Raw genomic sequence first — 15,868 nt, 5'->3', positions numbered from 1 at the left:
GGGGTTCTTTTTAGATACTGGGAGAAGAGCAGTGAGCAAAACGGTCTCCTTGTATCATGGAGAGAGACTCTGTCAAGCCTAAAGTGAGCCTCGGATCTTCCTAATGACCTCCTGCTGGCCCAGCTGGATGCAAGACAAGCTCATTTAAGCCTCTGCTGACCTTTCACTCCTCCACTTCAAGAACCACACCAGTCATTTCCCCCGTCTTCAGAACTGTGTACCAAATAGACCACAGAGCTTCATGGCTGATGAATGATTTCCTTTTCATGATGCAAAGAGATTTTTACAAATTTCTATTGATGGGAGTTAACATTAAGTCTCTTGTGGAGTTATAACTTCTGTTGCACATATATAATGCTTCTATATAGCTCTTATTTTTACCTTCCTCATAAAGGAACAATCTACTGTTCTTGCCAGCATTATCTTGAAAATTCAGGCCAAAATATCTGAGCAGAATGCACATATTGATTGCACCAGTGGTATTTTTCATGATGAGACCACTTTGAAAGGGTCTTCCTGATTTCCACCTCCCTCAGAGTCTATCTGACCTTCTCACAGACTTTATTGGTGTGAATCTTTCTTATATTTAACCATTTCTTTGAGAGGCTCATTTTTGTAGCCCATCTTCTGTTTTTAAAACACATAGGCTGTTTTCTACCCAGAAGAGGGTGGTAAGACCGTACATGTACATTAACATTCACTTGTATAACTCGGGTAAGTTCAGTTTTGTCTTAGGTGAAAGGCTGCTGTCAACCCTTCTGCTGTAAGTGATCATTCGTGGTTGTACTAAGAGGAAGGGATACCTTCTTTGCCTAAATTTCATAATGAAGGTTTAGCAATGAAGCATTTTTTTTTTCTTTTTTTAAAGCCTTCTCAGAAATAATGTGCTTGCCAGAAGACTCCCACAAGCTTCAAATAAATGAATGTGGCAGAATTGGAAAGAAGCTTGTCCTTGCCAAAAAATTGCAATGTCATAAAAGAGGAATTTGGTAACTTTGATTCTTGAGTGCCAAGATACGTGTGTGAGGGAGAGGCAGGCAAGCTGAGACAAGGAAGAAAGAATACTTTTTAGGAAAGGACAGTTTTTCTTGAGTTATTTCACATAAAACTACACTTTTAAAATATACCTAGATTTTATGTCCTAATGCAAGCTGCTTGAATTAAAACAGGAGTTGTAAATTCCTGGTAAAAAGCTGTTATGCCTAAAGTGTTAGTGATCCTAACTCTAGTACTTTGTAGAGTTTACTACTTCTTTTATTAACTAGGGGGGAAAATGTTACCCACTCCTAGTTTAATTCTTTTTGTTGCTTGCTCTAATTTTGACTTTACCTTAGGAAAGAAAAAAAAGACAAGTGTTTCTAACAGAATATATGTAAACGGTGCCTCAATATTGCTGTTGCATATATCAATCTGAATTATTACCAGCCATTCAAAAATTGTGCTAATGTTCTAATCTAAATTCATCCACATAATGTATATGTGTGTTTATACATAAACATCCACATAAATAAGAATATCAAAAGACAGATCATTCTTAATTGCCAGAATAGACATCTACATCTTAGAGAGTGATGTATGAAGTAACTTTATCACATTGATGGGAAATAAGATTTCGTAAGTAAAACGAGACCCATTTGGGCACCAAGAACAACAGAACTGCAGCTGGTAGCCTTGTAGGTCTGATGGCCAGCGGAGGGGAGCCGCTCTAACTCTGCTGCCTTTTTAGTCTGCTCTGTCACTGAGGGGGCACTGGTGGGTCAGTTCACTCACTCGTAATTGTGTTTTACAGACTTCTAAAGCAATTGGCTCAGTCAGTCCCAATTCAATAAAAGTGGAGAGCAAGAGAGAGAGCACTTTTGTTCTATTTTTTACTTGAAATTATTTCATTCAGCAGTCTGTCTTTTTTATTACCAGGACTTGACATTAGCACTCCAAGCTATATTAGCATCCATTTCAGCAGTTCAGTAATGGTATTAAAAAAACACTTAACTTCAACGGTGAATGGTTGTATGACAGTACCATAAAAAATCCACATTAAAAAAAACTTATGTATTTGTCCCAGCAAATTATTTTTCACTTGTTTAACCACTTCAAAACTATATTCTCATGATGGGTATTCACGAGGTCTTTCTTGTTCTCAGCAACAGCTAACAGTGGTGCTCGGTTGATCAGGGAACTGAGGAAAGAGGAAAGGGAAATCCAGTGAAGACAGGGTAGGTAAAGATGCTGTTTACCCTGTAGTTAGATTACCTTCCATTCATCAGCAGAGATGGAATTGGCAACTTCAGAGCACCCAAGGTGAAATTCTTGGATCCTCCTACATGACTGGGATTTGATTTTGAACCCAACACTCTCCAAACTTGGGAGCAAAGCCTAACTACTTTGGCACTGCAGTGTGCTCATAAATGACTACATTAGTTTCTAAATTTTGATTAAACATTCAGTAATTAATCAATGGTAGACACGAAGCAGTTGGCAAGGTCCAGAGCTGCAAAATGTTTAAGACATAAAACATTACGAAGTAATTAGAATATGCTCCTTCAAGAGAAGGATTGCCTTCAATAAAGAGGTAAATGATAGCATCCTGTTTATTGTGGACGTAGGCAGCCAAAGCAATATGATAAACTGCTGGAGATACACATATCAGTAATCATCCACATTATTAGTGCCATTAATCATAATTCCAAAAATATGACAGCAGCAGCCAACTTTTTGACCAATTTTGCTTCTGCCTGTTGGCCATTATAACTTCACTAATAGACTGCAGAGCTCCTATGCGTGGCAGTTTGCATTGAGAATGGAAGGTTAATTATATTTGAGCTGCTGATTTCTTCTCTCCTTGGAAAAGGCTTAGCACTTTGACATTCCCAGGAGCTCACTGTTGTTAAATCAGTAAAAGTACTTTATTGAAATTTTCTTTGTTGGTCAGGAATGAGATGTTTCAAATGAGATATAAGCACCAGGCTGGAACAGTTGCTAATGCTTTCTTGCTTCAAAGTGATCCTTGGACAGCAAGATGAACTCAGTGGTTTCTTTAGATCACTTTGCTCTCTCATTTCTTGGGTAAAAAGTTCAGTGCTGTGTGGTGATACACCAGGAAATCCCACAAGATTAGTGGTAGTCTCAACATGTATCTCTATGACCAGGATGTTGAGAGTGGTTAATAACATAAGAGGGAATAAGTACTTCTTTAATACAAAATCCTGCATTTCAGACTCTGCCTGTGCAAATAAAAAGTAAAAAGAACTTCACAAAAATCATCTGTTTCTAAATACTAAAACATTTAGTAGCATACATGCATTGCTGGTTGGTTAAATGAAGTTTTCATTTTTTTGGCTGGTAGTTTTGACATTTAATCAAAGTCGTAAATTAGATTATGCTCACTCTTCTTGTTCAGGTGTCTTTATTAGTTTCATTTTCAACACAGAATTCTAGATAAAGCCATAGCTAAATAATGATATTGATTGTCCTACAAAATACTGTCACCTCCCTTGGGGAACTCATGCATCCTGAATGTTGTATTTTAAGAAGATCATAAATTAACCATTTTAGGCTGGGCGTGGTGGCTCACGCCTGTAATTCCAGCACTTTGGAAGGCTAAGGCAAGCAGATTGCTTGAGACCAGGAATTCAAGACCAGCATGGCCAACATAGCAAAAACCCTTCTATACTGACCAAAAAAAAAAAAAAAAATAGTTGGGCGTGGTGGCACATGCCTGTAAAAATTAGCTCCTATTATTTTGGAAATATATCTTCTAAAATCTTTATATAAGTCAGACTATATGAAACAAGGAATGGAAAGCTTGAGGGTTAATTTGTCCAGGGTAAATATAAAACTCAAAATTAAAGCTCAGATTTATTCTCAGTGAGTCCTTAAAAGATGCCAGGGCTCATGGCTTTGCTTTTTCTTACCCAACAATAGTAGTAAACTGAGCACCATATGAGCTGCCTGATTGAGAACACTTCCAAATGCTGTGAAAACATAATCCTGTTCACAGTGTAACACTCATCTCACATTACAGCACAACAGGTACCTATTGAATAATCAGCACCCTTGAGAAGCTTCGATGTGTCAGATACAACTCAAAAGTAAAATGGTTAGGGAACGGGGCTGCTGGATATCAATTCTACACTTAACCTGAGCATCCAGCATACACATTTTCCATCTACCAATCTGCCTTCCCAAATGCCATCCCTACATTAACATTTTTTATGCATTCCACAGCAATGACAAATTGTTTTCTAACTGTAGCACCAGATTTAGTATGCGAAAGACATGTTTGCCTCTGCCAACAAACCAATAATTCTCACTAACGTCTTCAGAGTTACAACATTTATAAAGTTGCAAAGTGGAGTAAACAAACCATCTGTTTGGCTTTTCCATATATGTCATGCTTTCTTATTAGCATATTACGATTCATTTAGTAAACAAATTTGGTGATTTCGTTCACGTCAAAGCTAGATCGGAAGCTTGAAGATGATTAACATTCCTGGGACAAGCACATTAATACATTGCTTCCCCTGCAAAGTTAAATGGCTTCTCAGGAGAATCGCCCCTTGTTGACAAGATGAGACTGTCAATTTTGTTTGCCTGCCACATTAGGGGCCATACGGGGATGGCAGGCTCTGAGAGAGGGGAGTCGTGTAGGCAGCATAATTCACTGTGAATTGAGAAAAGAAGTCTAATTCTGATAAATGGTCGACCCCAATACATCCTACCTGTTATTACAACAGACGTGCCGTATCTGTGCAGTAAATTAGCTAAACCCCTAAAGAGTTTGGTGGGAGCTTATCTTCAAGTGAATAATTTGAATGTAGAGGAAACTGCCTGCGTGACCAGTATGGATGATTTGTTTTATATTGAAAGGGGTTGAAATGACTGAATTTCATACTTTTAATTTGCAAGAATTTGCTTAGATTTTGTTTCTTGCATTTAATATGTACTTCCTTACGTTTGGGGCTTTTTGAGTGTTACCCAGTAGAATTTCACATTGAATTTTCTTCCTGAGCTAGGGGATGGTTTTCAGATCTTTTGGACAGAATCTTTAAATAATAACCTGTAGAACAACTACTAATTTTACAGAAAGGTATAGTGTCAAAAGTATCATTTTGTGCACAGAGCCATAAGCATTCATTATTAATAAATGATAATACAAAATTTTGAGGTAAGTGTAATAGATAGTATTGTAGCAATCCAGATAAGAAAAGAACTAATGAGAGGCAGAAGTTTTAATTTTTCATTTCTGTGGATTTGGATAGCAGGTTTACATTTCTACTCAAAAGTATTGTTGACGCAGTAGTCCTAAAATATACTTAACCCTAGCATCTAGACTTATCCAGATTGGATATAAATTTATCTCTCTCTCTCCCCCTCTCCCCATATACATGTATGTAGACACATACATACAAACAAATAGGCATGCATATGGTATCTGCTATGTATATGTTATGATCATTCTATACAATATCATTTGAGAATTTGGGAATGTGTGTGTGTTGAACGGCAGAGTTGAGCTGGAAAATAAAGGCAAAAACTAATCCAAAGTGGGGCCTCAATTATTTTTCACTTGAGGCATTCTAATTAATTATCAAGTGTTTTGTTTCAATTCAGTAAGTTTAGACTGGTTCACATCTGATTAAGAATTAAGACACTTTGTGCAACCTATAGCTTGATTCATTATTCAGTCTCTGACTGCCACAGTCTTATTTTCTAATTTGGTCATGCAACTTGTTTTTTGTTTTTTGTTTTCTTTTTCGCGTCTTCCCTGTATCTTAAAGTCAAGTTTAAAACCTCAAAACACTTTCTCTAGATAGTGTTTTTGTTTTTAGTTTTAATTTTTATGGACCAGACATCACATTAAATCTAACTTAATGTGATGAGAAAAGAGAAGTCCAAGGCAAGACTTGCTTTCTCTCTGAAGGGCATTTGCACTTACTTGCCTACATTTGATGAATTTCATGTCTTTTGTGGTTGCATGGTAAAGTTTCCATCAAAGGAACAGAAAAAGACTGGTAGTCCACTTTAGTCCAGTTAGAGTACTCCCACTCAGCATTTCAAAGAAGAAAGAAGTTTGGTTCTGCAGCACCCTCCCCCCAGTCCAAGGTTTTATAACTTTTTGCTTTTAAAGGTGATCTTGGTCTTTAAGAAGCTTTTGGTAAATTCACAGTATAGAAAGATTACAGAGGTTTAAGGGAAGCATTTGTAATTCCAAGCATAGCCCAAGTTACAGGACTTTTTCATGTCCTAATTTTGTGGCATTCCCTTATAACACATTAGGCTATTAATAGTGTCAGAATCACCATTTGTTGTGTCGCCACCACCTTTCCTTGGATATTCTGTTACATGAGTCCTACCTTGGGATCATTGTTTTCTTCCCTTCTACAGTATATTTTGGGAAATACTTCCTGAAGACTCATGCATATTATTGATGGAAGGGAAACCAATGTACTTTTAAGTATCTCCTCTGTACAGAGTATTCTACTTCATGTGCAGGACACATAATATTGAATAAAATTTAGTTATGTTCTTGAAAGTGAACATCTGGGGCTAAGGTGTGGACCACTGCCTTAATGATTACCACTGCACTTACTAAGACCAAATCCGTATCCCTTCTACCTATGAACTCATTTTCTCTCTCCATTTCAGTCATTTTTTTTCTGTAAGAGGAACTTCTTTGCATGTTTCTTTCTTGCCTTTCAAATCAAAGCAAGTAGAAACCTTTCTGCTGTTCATGTTCTTATAGAATATAAGATGTTCTAATACAGTCTAGATTTTTGTTAATGATAATTCTTCCCTCTTTCCTAGAGATAAATATTCAGAACACTAAATCTGTTTCTAGAAAAACCATCTCTATCACTGGAGAGCTCAAAATTGGTTCCTTGTTGGATTCTTTGTTCCAGTTGTTGCATACAACTGAGTATGGCTTCCTCTGCCAGGGAGTCCCCCTCCGGTTTCCAGCACTCTCTGGCCTTCCTCCCATTTTAGGGTCTTCTCTCTACATCTGATTATCAGTAGGAGAGAGTTCTTTCTGTGTCTATTCCATCTTCCCTTTCTTTTCACCTCTTCAGTTTTGCTGATCCTGATAAACTTGTAATAGTCCTCAAATTGCTATTAACCCTAGGTCTTTGTATCTCATGAGGACAGTATTTTATGACAGCTAATGGTCTGGATTGAATGATTCAAGAGTCCAACAATAGGTCTTTGTTAAAATCAAGTGCTGTCTTTTGTCCATTCTGTGGAGACTGAACCCTAACCTCTTGGGCAGGATCAGTACCCTCTAAAGAATTTTAGTCTGTTTTCCTTCTCATGCTTTCCTTCCACCTTAGGAATACTGGTGTGAGTTTGTGAGAAAATCTTCAAGGCCACTATCATGAGAGTGAACAGCAGACTTTCCTCAGTCCATCCTTCCCATCTCCACTTCAAGTGTTTTGCATATGGCATTTAGGAGGATTATTAAACAAAAATGAAATGGATTAAGAATTGAACATAAAAGAATCAATTCTCGTGAACTGTGGTCGCATAATGGAAATCGACTACCATGAATGAACCCGTGTACTGAAGTTATGAAGAGCAGAGCTAATGCACTGCCATGAGTTCATCTTTATTATTGCATTACACCTGAATCAATTGATAAAGTAGCTTTTTTTTTTTTGAAGCGAGGGATGGCACTTAATTGAATAAAAGTCAATGTAATTATATTAGCAGAGGCCAACAGTACTGCTGACAGCGGAAAAGGGACACTGTTGAACAGAGTGCCAGAGCTGGTCTACACATTTCTGCACATCGTTTTGTTGACAGATATTGAGGGCTGGTACATTGTCTAATTAGATTACAGATTTCTACTGCTGTAAGTGAGAAATGAAGAGAAAATCTCTTCCTGGTAACATATTGGTGGAGATGTGTAATTTCACAAGTCATCTTAGGGAAGACGTGTCCATCTGGGTGATCAGTGTGTCCTTTTCTCAATGTTAATTTATTCTTCCTTATTCAGTGTGTCTTGGTGCAACTGCTGTGTGTCTGGCTGCTATTTTTCTCAGCAGTGAACCTAGGAAGTGGTAACTGCAGATGTGTGAGAAGCAACAGAGTTCTAGATTACAGTCATCGCAAAATGTGTGCTCGTGAAATTAAGAAAGGGGGAGGGTGTTAAAAATAATGAGCAGGGATAGGATTTCGTGGGCTGCATATAGTTGGCAGATTGTTTTATCAATAGAATAATAGCGCATAGCATAACTCTACTTCCACATTCTTGTAATAACTCTGGTGGTGTACCCACATGTCAGAGTAAAGACCTCACAGTAGGCATTTCCTGCACTTTGCTTAGCAACCTGCACTTGGAGTCATCTGCATCTGACACCAAGGAAACGGGAAATTACTGTGTCATAGCAGGGACCGTGGGGACAACTTCTGTTTATCATTCACATACCCACACACTGCATGCATCTGTTTAATACTCATTTGTGGATGATGATGATCCTGTGAATTTGGTTTATTTTAATTTGATTTATGATTTTTGGATTATACAGCTGATCTGAAAATCATCAAGACAGCATATGGGATGATCGCTTATGACAGAAAATAATTTTGTGATCAGAACGTTTTAAATCCCTATTTTATTGTTTACGTTTTTCAAAACCAGATGTCTAGAATGTGAATTTGTTTTCTCTCTCTCTCTCTTTCTCTCTCTCTCTCTCTCTCTCTGTCTCTTATTCTTGCTTTCTTTTGTGATCGATTTAGCAAAAGATTAGAAAGCTGATCTTATTGTCACAAGGTAAGCTCAGCCTTCCTAAGTGCAGTTGGAGAGGGCTGCTGCCCTCTGCCCCTTAAAACCCGGAGTGCTGTATATTGTCTTGTGTGGAAAGGTGGAGAAGTGTTCCCCACCTTTCTTGTCTCTGAGGCACATACCTCTCAACCATCTCTAGGAAATATCAACCGTGTTTGTCACCAAATGGAATGACGCATTTTGGTCTTCCATACTTTTAAGTGTAATCAGGAGGTCTGTTGAACTTTATATCAGCCATTTAGGTCATTTCTCTTACCACAATTACTTCTCCAAGCTGTAGAGCTTCCACCAGTATTGAGAAGCTTTTATTTATCTGTAGATATGTTCGTTTATTTTTTGGAAGGGTAACCTTCAATTTAGGTACTGTTGAACATGTGAGCCTTTGCAGGTGGAGAGAGGTATATGCCCAAGAGCACTTTAAAAATAAGTGGGGGATATAAATACAAAGACAATGTTTCCAGATAGATGATAACATATCAGGCTTTGTAAATCATGATGTCCCTGTGGATTCTCTGGGACAAATCCTGTCTACATATATATATATATATACACATATATATATATACAAGCAAAGCACTCAGTGAGTAGAATAAAAGTTTTGCTTGTCTAAGAAGTATGGGTTCCAGTTGTTAAAACAGAGGAACCCTGTGTTATTGTTGTGCTTGATTTTTTTAATTTTTTTTATTTTTATTTTTTGTACTTACTGTGTTTTAATTTTGTACCTCTGGGTTTTTTTTTTTTTTTTTTTCTGTTGTTAAGTATGACTTTTTTTAAAAAGGTGGGTGGATTTTATTTTTTAAAAAGTTTCTGGTTTTCAGTTTTTGTCTTAAATAATTAAATTTTAAAGTAGAATTACTCGATGAAAATATTTGGGACACTAAAATGTACATACTTCTAAAAAGTAAATGTATTTTATTATTAGATTTAACTGGGATTGCCAAATCATTCTGACAAAAGGCATTCGTGTTGTTAAAAGACAGCCTGTAACCCTATTTCAAATTGCTTAATCTGTTAAGCTATTGTTTTTCCTTAAAACTTGAAATGTGGAGGGTAGAGAAGGAAGATTTCATTGTTTTTTGAAGTTATATCTAAATTATCTAGACTACTTTTTTTTTTTTTTTTTTTGAGACGGAGTCTCGCTTTGTCACTCAGGCTGGAGTGCACTGGCGCGATCTGGACTCACAGCAAGCTCCGCCTCCCGGGTTCACGCCATTCTCCTGCCTCAGCCTCCAAGTACCTGGGACTACAGGCGCACACCACCACGCCCGGCTAATTTTCTGTATTTTTAGTAAAGACGGGATTTCATCGTGTTAGCCAGGATGGTCTCGATCTCCTGACCTCGTGATCCGCCCGCCTCGGCCTCCCAAAGTGCTGGGATTACAGGCGTGAGCCACCGTGCCCAGCCTGACTACTTTTTTAAAAAATGAATTTTTCCTATACCTCAAAATACAGTGTGTGCTGTATAGAAAAGATGTTTATTTTTTCTTGTTTTTAAGTAAATTTAGACTGTTCCATTTAGACAAGCAGAAAGTTTCTATTCTTTTATTCTATTTAATATATATCATAAAATCTCTGCCATGAAATTCTCTGCAGCTGATGCTGCTACATAGTAAAACTAACAGTAATCACTGAGAAAAAGGTGCATGGGCTTGCATTCATACCATTGACAGATTTTACTCTCTTATAAAAATTATGTTAATGGAAAGTTCCCCTGATTGCACCTCCCACCATCACCACTAAACTCCCAGATCCTGAGGATATAGGAGAATGCTTGCTTTTGTAATGGTGTAATTAGCAGTGAATGTGCTTATTTGATACCTAGTGAAAGCTGAATCAATTTTAAAATGCTTTCCTTTTTCTCACCCCTCCCCAACCCCTATCCACCTACCCCCCCTTCCCTCTTGTTTTCCTAGACACAGTGCCAACATAAACCTACATCGTAAACTGTTGACCAAAGAACTCGATGACATGGGCCTGGACTCATCGCAGCCCTCCCTTAGCAAGGACCTCCGCGATGAATTTTTGGTGAAGATCTATGGTGCCCAGCACCCCATGGGGCTCGATGTCAGGGAAGATGCCTCCTCTCCCGCAGGGACTGAAGACTCCCACCTGAACGGGTATGGGAGAGGCATGGCAGAGGACTACATGGTCCTTGACTTGAGCACCACCTCCAGCCTCCAGTCCAGCAGCAGCATCCATTCCTCCAGAGAATCCGACGCAGGCAGCGACGAGGGGATTCTTCTCGATGACATTGACGGGGCGAGTGACAGTGGGGAGTCGGCACACAAGGCCGAGGCCCCTGCCCTCCCTGGCAGCCTAGGAGCTGAAGTTTCAGGATCTCTTATGTTCAGCAGCTTGTCTGGGAGCAATGGTGGGATCATGTGCAACATTTGCCACAAAATGTACAGCAACAAAGGGACCCTGAGAGTGCACTACAAAACCGTGCATTTGCGAGAAATGCACAAGTGCAAAGTCCCAGGTTGCAATATGATGTTTTCCTCTGTACGAAGCCGAAATCGGCACAGTCAGAACCCTAATCTCCACAAAAACATTCCCTTCACTTCAGTAGATTAGTCTCAGAATGGACACTACAAATGCCAGCTCTCACCAGATGGCCTACGTGTTTGAACTGCCATAGTCAGTGTGCGCTTATGTACTTGGGGTGTGTGTGTGTGTGTGCATTTATGTATGCTCTGTGGCTACATACACACACACGTATTTCCTTGAGATAAATAAGATAAACACTAGGTGCTTTTGAATTTTTTTCACTTCCCTTTATAAAAGTTTTGGGAAAGGAGTGGGATCTTTGATTTAAGGGTGAAAGCAGAGTACCCCTTTAAACACACACACACACACACACACACACACACACACACACACAGAGTGTGCAACTAGCCCCAGTTTTGACAGAATAATTCTTGGTCTTCCCCAAAGAGACAATTTGTTGTACCCATGACTGTTGCCTGCAAAAATAAAAGGGAAAAAAAAAGAAAAAAGAAACAAAAAGGAACTCCTTATAGTTGTCTTTTGTGAACTTTTAAGGTTTTGAAAGAACCTTCAATTAAAGCATGGCAGATTCACCTGTAAATATTTAGCCTTGAGGGGCCATTGATGTAAAACAATTGTATTGATGGTTGTTTAACTTTTTTGTTTAATTTTTACAGTTACATCCAGCTGTTAGATATGCAGGAAAAAATAGTTTGCTGGCTAGCTCTATTCATTTATGTTAGCATTAATGCACATTTTTTTTTTAAAAAAAACATGGTCTTGTTTTTACTACCTGTTAGATATAGTGATAAAGAGGTGCTGGCATGCTTTACAGCACAGATCTGATTTTTTAAAATGTCCTGTACTAGTACATAAATCCTGTCATGCACTTTTTTTCATACACTACAAGGGGATGTGTAATAACCATGCTTCTTTTTTATCCTTAAACTATTGCCATACTTCAGTAAGTGTCTTTTTTAAAAAAAAAAATCACTTGTATAAAAATGGTCTGGTCAGTATAGGGCACAAATGCCAAACAAAGTATTAGTGTTAACACAAAACTGCCAACTTTGCACAAGTTTCCAGAAAAGAAAATACAATTAGTCACTCAACATAACCACAGGCCAATTTGTCGGCCACCAGAAAACCGCTTTTTAAAAAAACACTTGGTGATTCTTTCAAGTGCCGAATGTTATTAGAATCAACATTGCATCCTTCTTGCTTATACGTTAAGTTACATAAAAGGAAAACAAAATTATGTGGTGTGAAACAGCCAAGGCATTTATTCTTCAGAGGCAGGATAATATTTCAGGATACAAAAGCCCAAATTACCCGCTACGGAACAAAGATGAATACAGTAAAAGAGTTGAACACTCATTTCCAGGGCCCTAACCCTTATCCTTTAAAAAGAAATCCTCTGAACTGGGTCAGTCTCTTGTATGGCTGTCTAATTTGTTGAAAATTCTGCAGTCGTACTATAATTCAGGCCTGTTTGGTAGACAAAATCAAAAGGCATTTAACAGCAGCAGTACTTGGAAGCTTTGAAAACATGTGCTAAACTTGAATTGAGCAACACTCCTTTCTGAAAAGCCAGAAGAAGGGGATTTTAAACTAGGATCTCTCAGTGTTTAGTGTTTCGTGTTTCCCCACACGATTTGTCAGAGAGAAATGAAAGCAAGCCTGAAACCAAGCAATTGAGAGTGAGAAAGAGGGAAGAGACTATTCTCCCAACCTTTTTTGTTTTGTTTTGTTTCCGATGTTTACACATGTTGCCTGAGCTGGTTAACCACATCGGCAGCCTCAGCTACCACAACATACTGACTAAATGATGATATTTACTCAAGTTCAGTCTGCAGCCAAAACCATTAGGGTGTGCATTGCAGACTGTTTTGTTGTCTTTTTTTTTTTTTTTCCTTTTTTTTTTTTAAGTGGAGAGGAAAGGAAGAGATAAACAAGGAATATTTTGTTGAACAGTACACAATAATTTAAAGAGAATGTATTTCTTTTTTGCATTTAATGGCCTCAGACATTTCTCTCATCAGTCTAAAAGTTAGAAATATCCCTTTGTTTTAACTTTTATGTCGTTTCCATTTTTCATGTTTTTGTAATTATTTTTTCTATGTTCACATCAGCATTCACTTCCGTTAAATTTGCCAAAGGAAACTGTTAATATGTTTCTGTTGTTATTATTCCTGTAGGATTTATTGTACCTCACAGTATTTATTGTTTCCCAAAATAAGCATCATTAGTTGGGGATTCAGTATTTTTATTTGTGAAAATTTCAGAAACAATAGATTCTTAAAGATAAGCTAGCCATGTCTAGGAGCTTTATCTTTTCACCTCCTTCGGAGGATGCTATGGGGTTCGTTTCAATTCTTCATGTGTTCTACAGGGAGGAAAGACCAAAAGTATTTGCAGTACAAAAGAAACTATATCAAAACACTATGTTAAATGACAAGTGTTTATGGTAAAAAGTTGAGGAAATTAGTAATAACCATTTTTGTTTTCTTGTACCTTTGAATTCCCCAAAGACTTAATTGCTTTATTTTGGTGTTGTGTTAAATTGAATAGACAGAGATGTTTTCCTTTGTTTTATACCATATAAGACTCTGTACAGTATGTTTGTGAAAGATTGAACAAGAATAATGAAAGTTTGTTTGCAAACATTTTGGTCCTCTCAGCGTTCTCTGTATTGTGCTGTTGCCCCATTACCAAATGATTAGATTCCAAAAGGGTGGGAAAATATTTTTAATATCCCAACAAAACATAGAAATTCTGGCTTTTGCAGTGTGCATAGACTACATGTAGTTTTATGAAAATAAATACACACTTTTATTTCTGCAACTTTGAAAAGTTACATTCAGTTGAGTTACTAGAACTCATCTTGTACAACAGCAATGTTTAGTCTGTTTAATTTAATGTCAAATAAAAGGTCAGATAGCCCTCGTGAGTGAATTACATAGCTATCAGCAGGTCACATCAGCAGATGAACCAGGCTTAGAACAAATGTTTGTTACTTGCTGCAATCCAAGCTAATGTGTATAGCCAGTTAGAAAAAGTTCAGAAGTAATGAGATTCTAGAAGTAGAGTTTCCCTTGCTTGGAAACATGGATATGTTCACCTGTTTTTTGTCAGAGAAATGGCAATAAGTCCTGGACAGCTGACACTTTTTAAGTATCTCCCCTATTTGCTACTACTTTTGTGCCTCAAGTGCCCAATCGTTACGGTGGCCTTCTAAATGAGTAAATAACATTTTCCAATATAAAGCCTATTTGCTTAAAAGGGACGGGGAGTGGACGGATGTAGTACATGCAATGGAAAATCATAAAATGTACAATTCTTCTGTTCCCAAAGTATTGCTTGTTCTTGAGTGTGTGCCTGAGTGTCGTGTTTTGACTTAACTAGAATTCTAGTTAAGATGATGATCCCACGGCTTATTTGCAAACAGGAAGGATAAAGAGATGAGCATTTTAGTCATTGAGCTTTTCATCTTGCCCATTCCTACTCATTTGTTTTTTCATAGGAGTTTTTTGTTGTTAAACAGTTTCTCTTAAGCCACATCCATTCTATGCTGGCTGAAAATTAATAGTGATTTAGATGTTTATCCAACAAGCTTTTCCCCGTGTGATTGGTTTTAGCCAGAGTTTATCACAGGGACAAAATTAGGCGCTGTGACTGTGCATGTTCTCTAGCTGATGTTGAAACTTACTGTCTTGATCATTTAAAACTATGTTTTTGTAAATATCAGGTTTAGTCTGCTTTCGGGAATATCTGCATTTTATGGAAGCAAAGAAAAAGGATAGATAATAAGTAATCTGGTTTAAAAGTGTGATAAAAATCCTTGGCATTCTTTGTTCTGATATTAATTGTATTTAAATAAGTCAACCCAGTGTAACTCATTCCAAATCTTAGTCCAGCTGCCCTGTTCAGCCTGATGCCTTTTTAAGTTTTAAAGGTGTTAACATTTTCCTTTTCAACATGGCAAACATGTTTTAAAACCTTTTTGGCACAATGGTGCCACTGTCCTCATAGTGTTATTTCTTTGGTCATGAATTTTCAGGCCCTTCTGGTAAGAGGAGAAAGGCACTTACCTGGTTAACAGCCCCATTAGTATACATTGCTCTAAGGAAGGAAAAAAAAAATCTTTGAATATATCAATAATGGGCTGTTCCAGAGGCATTCTCCTCATTTTACTCAGGAGAAACTATGCACTAGGTTCCCACCACATACAATGTGACCTTTTTTTCCCCTTTCTCTGTACACACCCCAGATGTGTGCCAAGCAAATGAGAATGAGGGCTGTTGACAATTAAAACATAAAGAAACTAGTCACCAGATTGAGATGGACATGCTGCTAACTGCTGACAGCTTGACCTGAGCAGTCCTAACTTGTATCTGGTCTGTTAGCACTGGGTTAGATTGACTAACAGAGTAAATAAAATTCAACTGTCATAAGACACGCTACATCTGCTATCATCAAGAAATCATCCAGAAGAAACTTTCTTTCATCCTGTGGTCACACCCTTTTCTTAAGAGCTTCTTTTTAAAAATTATGACAGACAAATTTCATTCTTTAAAATCACTTATCTTCTTCCACACTTGA

General features: G+C 37.7%; 1 protein-coding gene across 1 annotated transcript in view; it reads left to right on the top strand.

Moving 5' to 3' along the window:
- Positions 1 to 13,930, top strand: part of BNC2 (basonuclin 2) — a 449,350-nt gene extending 435,420 nt beyond the window's left edge. The window contains exon 8 of the mRNA XM_010355023.2: positions 10,693 to 13,930. Coding sequence (XP_010353325.1) covers positions 10,693 to 11,353 — 661 coding nt within the window. The 3' untranslated portion in view covers positions 11,354 to 13,930. The remainder of the gene's footprint in view (positions 1 to 10,692) is intronic.
- The last annotated feature ends 1,938 nt before the right edge of the window (positions 13,931 to 15,868 follow it).

Source organism: Rhinopithecus roxellana, chromosome 16 (genome assembly GCF_007565055.1).
Source record: "Rhinopithecus roxellana isolate Shanxi Qingling chromosome 16, ASM756505v1, whole genome shotgun sequence".
Classification (NCBI taxonomy): Eukaryota; Metazoa; Chordata; class Mammalia; order Primates; family Cercopithecidae; genus Rhinopithecus; species Rhinopithecus roxellana.
Note: the sequence above shows the minus strand (reverse complement) of the source record. Positions and strands in the feature narration are given on the sequence as shown.